This window comes from Phascolarctos cinereus, unplaced genomic scaffold (assembly GCF_003287225.1).
Source record: "Phascolarctos cinereus isolate Bilbo 61053 unplaced genomic scaffold, phaCin_HiC Scaffold_9;HRSCAF=440, whole genome shotgun sequence".
NCBI classification, from domain to species: Eukaryota; Metazoa; Chordata; class Mammalia; order Diprotodontia; family Phascolarctidae; genus Phascolarctos; species Phascolarctos cinereus.
In genome coordinates, this window is record NW_027556402.1 from 134,343,678 (window position 1) to 134,356,112 (window position 12,435).

Sequence of the window (12,435 nt, forward strand, 5' to 3'; positions counted from 1 at the left end):
ACACATTTAAATTTCAGGGTAAAGTATTGGAGAGGGACTTAGAGAAGAATCTTTTTTCTTTTCAATCAAACATGATGTAATTATTGACACATATGAGTCCACTGTCAGTTTTAATTTAAATGAACATCAACAGATTTACTTTAATGTTATCTTATGAGGAGGGGACATAATTTCTGTTCAGAAATGAAAGTTTTTTTTTCTCTAGTTCTGAAATACTCTATGCCTTTACAGTTTTCGCTATTTCTTGGAAGTTCCCATTTTTATCTGAACAACTTAATAGTTTTAGAGAGTACTCTGAGGATACTAAACAGTTAAGTGACTTGCCTAGGATCATCCAGCCTCAATGTGTAAGAGGTTGCACGTGCATTGTGATCTTCCTGACCCCACACTGGCTCTCTAGCCTCTATGCTGTGTTGTTAACCTCCTTGCTATGTTATCAGTTTCAAAAGTCTTGTTTGAGTATGCCATTTTTATTACACTAGAGGAAGAGTTCTTAATATAGGTGGGCTCCCTACAAATCAAGGGATTCCACATATAGATTTCAGAGAGTCTCTGAAAAGAATCACATCTTTATTTTCACTAGCTTTTAGGTTTCTTTATAATCCTGTGGATTTAAAAGCACTATTGCCAGGAGTCCAAAGGCTTTGCTTTATCATCTGCTGACATGGTCAATGACATAAAAAGGTTAAGAAACCTTAGTTTACAATGCAGCAAATTTTGCAATATAATGTTTCGTGAATAGGGGGAAAGGTCTATAATTTCACTTGTATTCAATATAATTATTTATTGAGCAACAATTATTTGTAAGGCAGTATTAGGGATTCAAAAATATAAAATATATCATGTATTCATATGTAGTAGGAACAAAAAAGCTCTTCACCCAGCAAGGATCCTTTACAATTCTTCTGGTACATCTCTCTCCAAGAATCAGATCAAATTGGATTATTGTGTACTTAGCAGTAACTGACCATAGCATAGCAGGTTAGGCTCCATGACTTCCTGAGTACTTCAGTATATCAATGATTTCTAACTTCATTTGTGTTGAACTTTCCACATTAAAATAGATCATGATACCCTTGCCTCAGTAAAAGATATTCTAAAGTTACAATGGCCAAAATCAAACCCCCAAACAAACAAAAATCAACTTTCAAACTTGCCAATGTTTTTTTTTTTCCTCCAGATTTATCCGAGGAAGTGATCAGATGACAGCTGGGTAGCAAATCACTAAACCTGTGCTCTCAGTCTTTCTGGTGTGGTAGAAACTGGAAAAGCCTGAACTATATTGACATTGTCTTCCAGAATCCAGGGTTTAGTAGAGCTGAATAATCAGGAAATTGTCATGGCATTTGACAAAAGACAAAATTTAGATGATAGGCATCATTCTTAAATAGTTACTTTTAACTTCCATTAACCATGGTTTAAATAAATGCACAGAAACAAAATCAGCATCTCTTTGCACCTGCTGAGGAAATAAGACAACAAAAAGAGACATTTTTAGAAATCTCTGCCTTTCCTGTGGCTTTGTATTCTTGTCAACAGCCTCATCAAGGAAACTTGAGTTTGAGGAGAGCTAGGAAAGTGCAAGATTAATGCTTAACAGCCCATTTGAAGTATTATATGGTATAAAATTTGTTTTCTGGTGAAATTCCAGAATCTTTTTTTCTTTAAAAGGGGATTAAGGTTCAGTCTTCCTGCTTATTTTTTTTCTTAGAAAAAGATGTTTTGACTAGATTAAGTTTTACTGGGTGGGCTTTTTAAAAGTGAAGGAATCTGAAACATTCCACTTAATGTCAAATTTTTGATATGTGGGAACATTTGCTGAAATACTTTGTACCTCTTTCTTTCTTTTTTTATTCACATTTGCACCACATTCTCATTTAAAAGCAGTTTGTGATTAAAATTGGGAATATAATTCAGCTTAATTTAACAAACATTTGTTAAGTGCCTATGTTAAATTTCATCTGCTAGACATGAAGAACACCTTCATAAAACAAACCATAGACCCAGTCCTCTAAGAGATTACAATCTAATGGCATTCAAGAAATGACAAATCTGTAACACACATACATGTATCTATATGCTTTAGATACGTATACATAGATATGAACATACGTACATATATGTATATAATACAAATTTTGTAATATGTTAAGTATATAGGAGATAGCCAAGTACATTGACATGAGAGATTTGTGAATACAGTAAACATTTATAGCTGAATCATCAAGAAAGGTGTAACTGATTCAGAGGATTCTCAATTGACAACTTTAGAAGCAATATATGGTTACCTGACTTACGTTGAGATTAGTTTGCAGTCAAATCAGATACAACCAAAAAAGGAAGTCGTCATTTTCTCTGGCTTTTTAACTAGCTTTCCAAATGCTTAATAGTATTTTGAGGCACCTAAAACCTATGTATTTCTACTATAGGCAGTGAAAAAATCAGTATGAATGCTGTGATTTTGTCTGTTTTGACCATGCCTATTTGCTATTATAGTGTTAAACTATTCTCTTGCACTGAAGTTGAATGAATATTCACAAACTCTTTCGAAGTCTTTTGATGATGTCTTCGTATAGTAATTCTTTTAACTGGATTTAGAAAATAAAAAGAAAGCTTGACTTGGATTTTCTAATAAATCAAATCTTATATGTGCTTGACCCCAACATTCCATCTTTTAGATATTTTGTGACTGTTCTCTTTGTGTTTTTCTTCAGAAAAAAAAAGTTTTTAGTTTGCTGTTAACTTTTTTATATAGCTGAGAAGGAATGCATTTCCTGGTCTTTTCTGTTATGTATAGCTCTCAGTTTTCTCTCTTACATCAAAGAGGTGAGTCATTGTTAAAATAATCACTGTTACTGTCAGAGCATTTCATTTTGTTTTCTTTTTTGATGAAGCAATTGAGGGTAAGTGACTTGCCCACAGTCACATAGCTAGTAAGTGTTAAGTATCTGAGGCTACATTTGAACTCAGGTCCTCCTGACTCCAGGGCTGGTGCTCTCTCCACTGTACCACCTAGCTGCCCTTCCCATTTCATTTTTTTTTTTAAAGAATGGATTTTTAGAATAGGAAATTAATGAACACTATAATCTTCAGTAGCATTTTCCAGAATCATCTATGTCTACTACACAATATCCTGACTGAATAAAAGTTGTAGACTTTCAAAGAAATAGAGTGAGAGTAGTTGATAATTCTGATTCATACATTTTAAGTGCCCATACTTTATTACGATGATTTTTTTAATTCTTGACATTGATTCAAATCTCACATGGAAATCAACACAGCCATTCTATGACTGTTTCTTGACCATGTCCCAAGCCATTCCTTATGTGAGAACCTCCATGTCTTCACTTGTCCATTTTATAACATCTCTACTATCCTCTGAGGAAATTGAAGGAATTGAGGGGTTTAGGACAGCCAGTGGTTAATTGTTGGAATTGAGTGAAACACACTGACTCCATGTTGTGACTCAATTTTGGAGGTAGTTTAATCTCTTTTTAATTATAATTTTAGCCCTACTTCAGTCTTATGAGAAAATTTTATTCAGTTGTGGGAATTGGGAGAAAATGTTATTGTACTGTTTGAACCTAGCCTTGCATGCCTAGGAAGCTGGAATAACCTAACTGCTGCTTAGAAGACCTAGGGGATCTAAAGGACCTACGTTCTAATAACTATAAACTCAGATCCAAAGTTTGATGCAAGGAGTTTTCTCACAATTATACATCTCAAACAACCCATACGTGTTATCTGAAAACTGGCCTCTCACTGATCAATTAGCTGTTGTTTCTATGTTCCTTTTATTGTTTACATGCACTTGGGAGGAGTGGGACACCTATTTTTTTCTAAATTCAGGGAATTGAACCTGTTCATTCTGGCCACTTCCAACTTGGAAAGTTCCTAATATTCTAATTAGAAATCAGACTACCTAATTAGTTTTACTGTTTACTTTTAAATTAATTGTCCCTGTTTGATTAATTGTTTTTAATAAAAGCCTTCTCCCCCTGTATTCAGGGTCCAGCCCTAAGCTGAGGAAAAAGCCTGGTCTCTATTGTTAGAAAATTGGGAAGAATTGGTTAATACATCATTATGCTAATATATATATATCTATATCTATATATATATCTATATATATATATATATATACACACACACACATATATATATACACACATATATATATGTATGCACACACACATATATGTATATATGTATATATATATACACACACATACGTGTACATATATATATATACGTGCACACACATATATGTATATATGTATATATATATATATGCACACACATACGTGTACATACATATATATATATGTGTGTGTGTGTGTGTGTGTGTGTGTGTGTGTGTGTGTGTGTGTGTATGTATATCATGCTCAGATCGAACTTTTGCTTCCTCAGCCATTTCAACTTTCACCCACCACAGAAATGACAAACTCTGAATGCGGATTGAAACATACTCTCTTTAACTTTCTTTATTTTTCTTTTTTTGTTTGTTTGTTTTTCTTTCTTTTGCAACATGGCTGATTTTGCATGGTTTCATGTGTCTAATCAGGATCAAATTGCTTGTCTTCTCAAGGACGGGAGAAGGTTGAGATGGAGGGACAGAATTTAGAGCACAGAATTTTTAAAAAATGATTGTTAAATGGGAAATATTTAGTGAAACAAGAAACAATAAATTAAGACATTCATTAGTTTGCCTAAACGACATCATTAAAGATACATCTAATTGGACATGAATTTGGACTTGTTCTATAGCTATGATGTTGCTTGGTGGAAAAATAATGTGAAATCTCACTTATCAATGCCAAGGTTATTTAAAACTGTATTTCTGGTGGGAATAGAAAGAGGAGTAGCCCAATGCAAGCAGCATAGCCTGCAAGGAGGATTTTTCACGAAGCGTTTTTTTGAATAATGTTGGTAGCCAACTCTCTTGCTGTTTTCAAATGCCATTTGTATATTGGGGATAGGGTGGGACAGATAGTAAACCATTTTTGTTATATTTTATTGAATTCAAATAAAAGCTTGAAACAATATTACAACTTCTTTCTCATTACTAGCAAGCTACCTCTACTCTTTCTCATCCTCAAATTATATCTAGCTGAAAATTTATCCAAGTAAACTAACTTATCTTGCATTCCCTGCTTCACAGAGATGAGAAGCATAGTAAACTCATGTTCTATAATGACTTTCTGTCATTCTTAATCAGATATAATTAGATAAATTGAAGACCTTTTTGAAGGCTAATTATATCTTGTACACTCTAGACATCAGCTGCCCTTGTTATATGTTGTGCATTTTTGTTTTCATTTCCTTTCCCTCTGCTATCTGTCTGCAGAAGCAGATTTGGTTTGACTTTCAGTACTAATTGGGAAGAGGAGAGGGAGGTATTCTCTCAGGGATCTGTGCATATAGCACTTCTCTGTATGCAATGTATATAGACCTGAAGAACTGCTTGTAAACCAAATTGTCAATGGAATGATTTTAGTGGCACTAAACAGTCATTTCTGAGTAAAGGAAAAAAAAATGGAAGTACTTGGAAATGGGAAGAATCAGCTTCTAAATTTTAATAAAGATATAATTCTAAATCTTCCCTTCTTGGTTCAGATTTTTGAAATAGCTATCTATGCTAAAAACCTCTATTTCTCTTCCTCTGATATTTTAACCTCTAATCTGTTTTTTTTTTACCTAAACATTCAACTGAAATTAATGAACTCTACCAGCTTCAGCTTCCCCCATAGTAGGGATGAAAAGTATGCTCAGCTATGCCCAGCCACTCTCTAGATTTTCATGATACTCTTTTCCATTGATTCTGCCTTTACCTATAGTTACTACTCATTATCCTTTGCTGGTTCTATATACATGTTAGGCCCACTAAATATGATATATCCTAAAGCTCTGAATTGGATCCTCTTCTCTTTTCCCTGTATAATATCATCATACTCTCATGGAGTCAGTTATCATCTTAATGATGATCATTCCCAAAAACACACATATGCATTTGTGTAGATGTGTATTTATGTATGTACACATGGCCATAGGTAGATACACATACACATATGTATACACACATATATAATATATATGATATATAGAGACATATGTACACAGACTTAAACTCTCTACTGATATATATGCACACACATATATATACACACAGAGGCATATATGTTTGCATTTATCTATATGTGTATAAACACATATCTATATGCATATATGTATGTGTATATCTATCTATTTATCTATCTACACATATATCTTTAATCTCTCTACTGAGCTATGGTCCAATATTATGAATTACCTTTAGGACATCTTGCCTGAGTACCCCATAAATACCTTAAACTCAACATTTCTGAATTTGTACTCATTATATTTTCCCTCAAATCTTTTTCTGTTCCTAGCTTCTCCACTATGTAGAGGGTATTTCTCCATCCCCTGCCCCAGTCCCCCATGCTTATAACCTTTTCACTTGTTTTCAATCTCTCTTTCTTTATCAGCTTATTTCCTACTTTGTTCATATAATGAGAAGACAGGACTCATTGAAAAAGACACTGTTGGGAAAGATTGAAGGCAAAAGAGAAGGGGATGGCAGAGGATGATATTTATAAATAGTGTCATAGGAATAATAAACATGAACTTGGACAGACTTAAAAAAATAGTAGAGGATAGAAGGGCCTGGCATTCTATGGTCTATGGTGTTACAAAGACTCAAACACTACTGCTTAACTCAATAACAGCAACAACAAAACAAATATACCCATTTCTTCCCTTTCTTGAAAAATTCCCTAATTGATCATCCCACCCCTACTAACTATGGTGCTATTTCTTGTCTGCACTTTGCAAACAGACTCCTTGAAAAGGTCTTTTACAATAAGTACTTCTACTTTCCTCTCATTCTTTTCTTAAACCCTTATAGTCTGTCTTTTGATATCATTACACCAAAGCTTCTTTCTCCAACTTGCTAAAGATCTTTTAGTTGTCATATCCAATGGCATTGTCTCAATCCTCATTTTCCTTGACTTCTGTGTAGCCTTTCACTCTATTGATCACTCTCTCCTACTTAATATTCACTTCTCTCTAGGTTTATAGGACACCACTCATTCCTGTTTTTCTTCCTACCTATTTGCTTATTTAATGTCTCCTTTACTGGATCCTTCTCCATATCAAGCCTCCATATCAAGAGTTGACCAAATTCTGTCACTGTGGATTCCACTTAATGATTACAACTTCTTATATGCTTAAATGGATGGTTTATGACAGCTCCTGAAGCCAAAAAGTTCATCCACCAGAAATCAACACAGGAATAGGTCACTGAACTTATCTAGGTTTATTCTTGGTCAAGAGACACACAATATCTCTATGAAATTAAATCTTTCAACCTTGCCTTCTACTGGCCTATATGTACATTTCTCCAGAGATGTGATTTCATTAGAATAAGAGACAGAGACCACCTCTGTTAATATAAGTCAGATGTTCTTTTACAACTCATTAGACACTTGCCTGGAATTCAGAGAGATTAGGTGACTTGCCCAGGTTCATATATTTAATATGTGTGAGAATCAGAACTGAAGCCCAGGGCTTACTAAACCCAAGACCTGACTTCTAGCAATTATGACAGGGTGACTATCTTTGAAAGAAATAATTTATTTAAATATTTTGTATAGAGATAAAAAGGTTAAGCAAATGTATGATCTGATTTTGTTACTACTTCCTCAAATATTCATATAGACTAATATTTGTTTCTGAAATAATTTTATTTTAGGGTATTAGGTAGACAGAATTAAATAACTTTTTTTTAATCATAGAGGTAAATGCTTGTGTTTTAAAAGAAACAGATCTTTATTATCTAAGAAATTCTAATTAAGAATAGGAAACTAACTCCATTTTAAAAGAAATTGAATGTCAATTATGCACATGATTGTGAAAATGCAATGTCAATATAGTTATGTACGCATTTTTAATTGAACTTTTTTCCTAAGTTATTAGGAATGCAGTTTACAAAGCTATGTGTTAAAATAAGAAAAATGCTGATCTGAAAGAAAAAAAATTCTATAGGAATCTTTGCTTTTTTTTTTTATAGAGGAAGGTGATAAAAAATCAGATTCTTATAACTAAAAATAAAAATTCCTGGAAATGGTAGAAATCAATGTGGTTTTTTTTGTGAGATAAGTGAATATGTGAAAACCTTTTTTGCATATCTATAATACTTAAATAGAAACTATACAATCAAATTATTTTTTTTCCAGGAAAATGATATTTTTACCTAGGCTTTTACATATACAACAGAAAATGGCATTCATTTTTTCTCTTCTATGCCTTGAATTCAGAGACTTTTGGGATTTTTTAAGATAGGGTTTTATGTGACATTAGAACACAACGTTTAGAGATCACTTAATAATAAAAAGAGAATGTATATCTTATTTGGGGTGATTGCCAGATATATAGAATTTGTGAGGAGCCACTTTGCATTTAAAAGCAAATACTAAAAGGGATAAAAGAAGATGCCTATGTGAATGACTTGTCTAGAAAAGGAGGATAAGATACTTAAGAACTTAATACTTAGCTAAGTGGAGTATAATGTCCCAGAGTAATTATATTAAAATGAAAAAAAATAAATCTTTCCAATCATTTCACTACAAGAAAAGAACTAGTACTATCAAAAGCTCATACTTATCTTTCAAATATCCCCACATTGGCTATGAATTTATAAAAGCATTAATGCTCTTTTCTCAGCATAATTAGATCCACTGAAGAAATCTCCTCAATAAAGCCAACTCCCACTTACAATCATGATGGGAAACCCTTTGAGTGATTTACTGGAAACCTCATCTTATCTGTAGCACATGCAAAGTAGACAGAATTTATTGCATTCAGCAAAATTTTCTATTGAACTCTATGGTCAATGACAAGTTGTTATGGATGTTCAGACTGATACTTGTATGGATTATTTTAACTCTTCAAAATTAATTTCAAATTTGGAGAACTGATGAAACAAGAAGCTAAATACTGCATGTGTCACCTATAGGGAAATTGTAATGTTGCATATTTTTAAACTGTATTTGAATACAATAACATTATTGACTTATTTTTTTAAAACCAGTTTTGTAATTTTCCTAGTACAGGGAATTATTGGTTAGGAAATTCATTCTACCCATACAGACCAGCTCCTACTCTTATACTTAGAGTTTCAGTGTATTGCACTGGGCACTTAGAGGTGAAGAAGTTTACCTAAGTCTATTCGGTCAGTAAGTGTCATAGGAGGGACTTCAACCCCGGTCTTCCTGACTCTATGGCTAGCTCTCTACTTCCTAGCCCAACTTTGTCTTGGGAATTATAAGATTATCTCTATGAAAGTTAGTCATTCACCAAACTATGAGTTTGCTTATCTATCTATCTATCTATCTATATCTATCTATCTATATAGATAGATATAGATAGATAGATATAGATAGATAGATAGATAGATATATCTATCTATATCTATCTATCTATCTATCTATCTATATCTATATATCTTCAACTTTTCCATAAGGATATTGAGGGACTTGATCAAATGCTTTTTGGAAACAACACACAACCTTTCTGTAATCTATAATCCATATAGTACAATATTATTTTTTAAAGTAAAGGAGGCTTTTTGGCTTGACCTGATGTCTTACTTCTGAACTGCTCTTGGTTCTTGGGGGTCATGGTTTCCTTTTATAGATGATCACAAGCCGTAGGCTTAATAATCTATTCTAGAGTTTTTTTTCCACCTAGGGATTAGAAACAGGCTCACTTCTTTATACTTTGTAAAAATTCACCTTTTTCCCTCTTTCAGAAAATTGGCAGACCATTTGCTGATCTCTGGTCTTATAGCTCTTCTTCAATTTTCTATGAAATTTCTAAGATGAGTAACAACAATTCAATATTCTTATGTCAATAAATTTTTAAATACAGTTTGCTATAATTCTGCAACTGGAAACTTGATATCTCACTGGATGTATGATTTCATCAATGTTCTTACACTCCCCACCAATGCAGATTGCCACTCCCACAGCAGCTATTTGAGGGGAAGAGCTTAGCCTCTGATTTCTTTTGACAGTGTGCAAACCTGGATTCTTCAAAGCCTCACCTCAGAGCCAGAGCTGCAGCAAGTGTCCACCTCACAGTTATACCCATGAAGAAGCTTCGACCTCTTGTCTCTGTGAAAAGGACTATTTCAGGAGGGAGTCTGACCCACCTACAATGGCATGTACAAGTAAGGAAACCCTGTGTCTCTTCAATGATGCTACTCTCACATTGAACCAATCTGAAGGAGTGGCATGATAGAAATAAAACAATAATCTTGCATGCTTCTTTTTCTCTTCAGTGGCTACATGTTTACTCACCTAGCCACATGAATGTCCTCTGAAGCAAGCCTCATAAAGGCTAACTTCACTAATATAACACTAGTAGAATCATATAAATATTCCTTAAGTTAGAATTTAAAAACAATTTTTAGGTGACAACTCTTTCACTTTGCTTTATGGTTGAATTATGATACTCACGATTACTGCATTAATGACTGAGTTCCCTTTCCTGTCTGTTCATATAGACTATGTGCTGTATTTGAATCCTCAATCTTCCAACTCACTTAAACATAGAGCCCCCTTTTGCACAAAGGAGACAACCATGCTTCTACCTGCCCCTCTGATTTGCAAAGAACAATTTGAAGAAGAGCAGTTTAGCTATATATACTCCTTCTTTAAACCTAGCAAGTTCATTTAGCAGGTCAGATATCAGTCAAAAACTAACCCAGCTTTTCAACTTAGGGTTATAGACTTTTGTCAAAGGCCATGTCAATGAATATCCTTAAATGTAGTTTCTTATTATTCTGTGATCTCATAATGCTTTGTTTATCATCCTAAACACAAGCTATATCTGTAAAAGTTCTCTTTGAGATACAAGGCTGCACTGGCAGCACCCATATTGATCACTGTTCCTTTTCCTCTCCCTATGGAACCTGACATACTGCCACCACAATTCTTCAGTTCTATAGATGATATAGACAAACTTAAGTCATTAATGAAAATCATATTCAGAGGTCTGTTGCAAATAGAAATTTTAATGAAAATCTAACAAAAAAGGAAACATAAAAGAAAGTCCAAATCAATGGCTGCTTCTTTGTCCCCAAACCCCCTTCCATTTAGCCCACTGACTATTTCTCAACCATGTCTTGTTATATTTTATTCTTTAACCTAGTGAGTATTTGTCTTCATAGCAGGGATTAGTATTGATAAATCTTGACCCTAAAAACAAATAGATTTCTCTCAGAAAAGCAATGTCCAGAATATCACAAAATGATATTTCACCTGAAATTGTTCCCTTCTTCCTAGTTTCCAAAGATTTGTTAAAATACATTTTCGGGATTCTTCAAATAGTCCTTATTAAGTATCTTCATACTGAAGCTCTTGCTGATCCCCTCTGAGAATGCTGATTTTATGAGTCACTTCAAAGCATTGCCATTGAAATAGAACTCTTTAAGCCTTTGAGAAGAGCAGCTGAATCTTCTGCACAAAACCCCACTGGTACCTTTAAGAAATTTATGCTTTGTCTAAGAAAGAAAAAAAAAACTCCATTTTTTTATTTAAAAGCCACAAAACTAGTGGATGTGGTCAATTATCGGCAGCTTTCAACTATCAGCAAATAAATATGTACTGTGTGAATACATCTAAAAGGAACACATTCTTGCTGTTTTAATTGATTAAAGGTTCCTTTTTTTGAAAGCTATATAATTTCTAGAGGCTGTGACTATTCCAGTCATGTTGATATCTTAGTGTCATGAAGGATAATTAAGTCGAATTTGAAGTATTTGAGAACATGAGTATGTCTAGGAGTTTTAGGTCAGATGAATGTATAAAATATTTCATAGAATTCAGTCCTTTAGTACTGACCCATGTGTTTTAGTTTGAACACAATTCAATTCAACAAATGTTTGTTGAATTTTAAATTCTCAGATACTTGAAGCAAAGGTACTTGGGGGGAAGGGAAGGAAATGCAAGTGAAGGGAGTCTGGTTTGAGTTATCTTTATAGCTCCATTAATCCTCTATACAATTTCACATATGTAGACATTCTCAGGTTCCTCAAACAGAAGGTGTTGTGCCTCTGATCTAAGGATTGTGATAAAGGAAAGAAGGGTAGAGGACTGGTGATTGATAGTTCTAGAACCAGAGTCCAGAGACATAAGCATCATATTGTTAACCTCTCTGACTATGTAAATTTTCCATCTTTTTTCCCCGCAAAGGAACATTCATTTGTCTGCACTGCTCAAAATTCTGATATGTTGTACTGTTAATTCTATATAATAATATGTATATATGGCTGTGTAACTCTGTTTTCAGTTGCTTTCTGAGTGGTACACATAATGCATATGTTTCCCACAAGCCGATGGATTGATAAATGTTCAT

General features: G+C 33.6%; 1 protein-coding gene across 9 annotated transcripts in view; it reads left to right on the top strand.

Annotated features, from left to right (window-relative positions):
• Window positions 1–12,435, top strand: part of EPHA5 (EPH receptor A5) — a 493,180-nt gene that overhangs the window by 267,780 nt on the left and 212,965 nt on the right. For 5 of the 9 annotated variants that reach the window (XM_020999825.2, XM_020999824.2, XM_020999826.2 and 2 more), the window contains exon 4: window positions 10,091–10,246. The exons of the other annotated variants lie outside the window; for them this stretch is intronic. In XM_020999825.2, coding sequence (XP_020855484.1) covers window positions 10,091–10,246 — 156 coding nt within the window. The remainder of the gene's footprint in view (window positions 1–10,090; window positions 10,247–12,435) is intronic. 9 annotated transcript variants of the gene reach the window in all.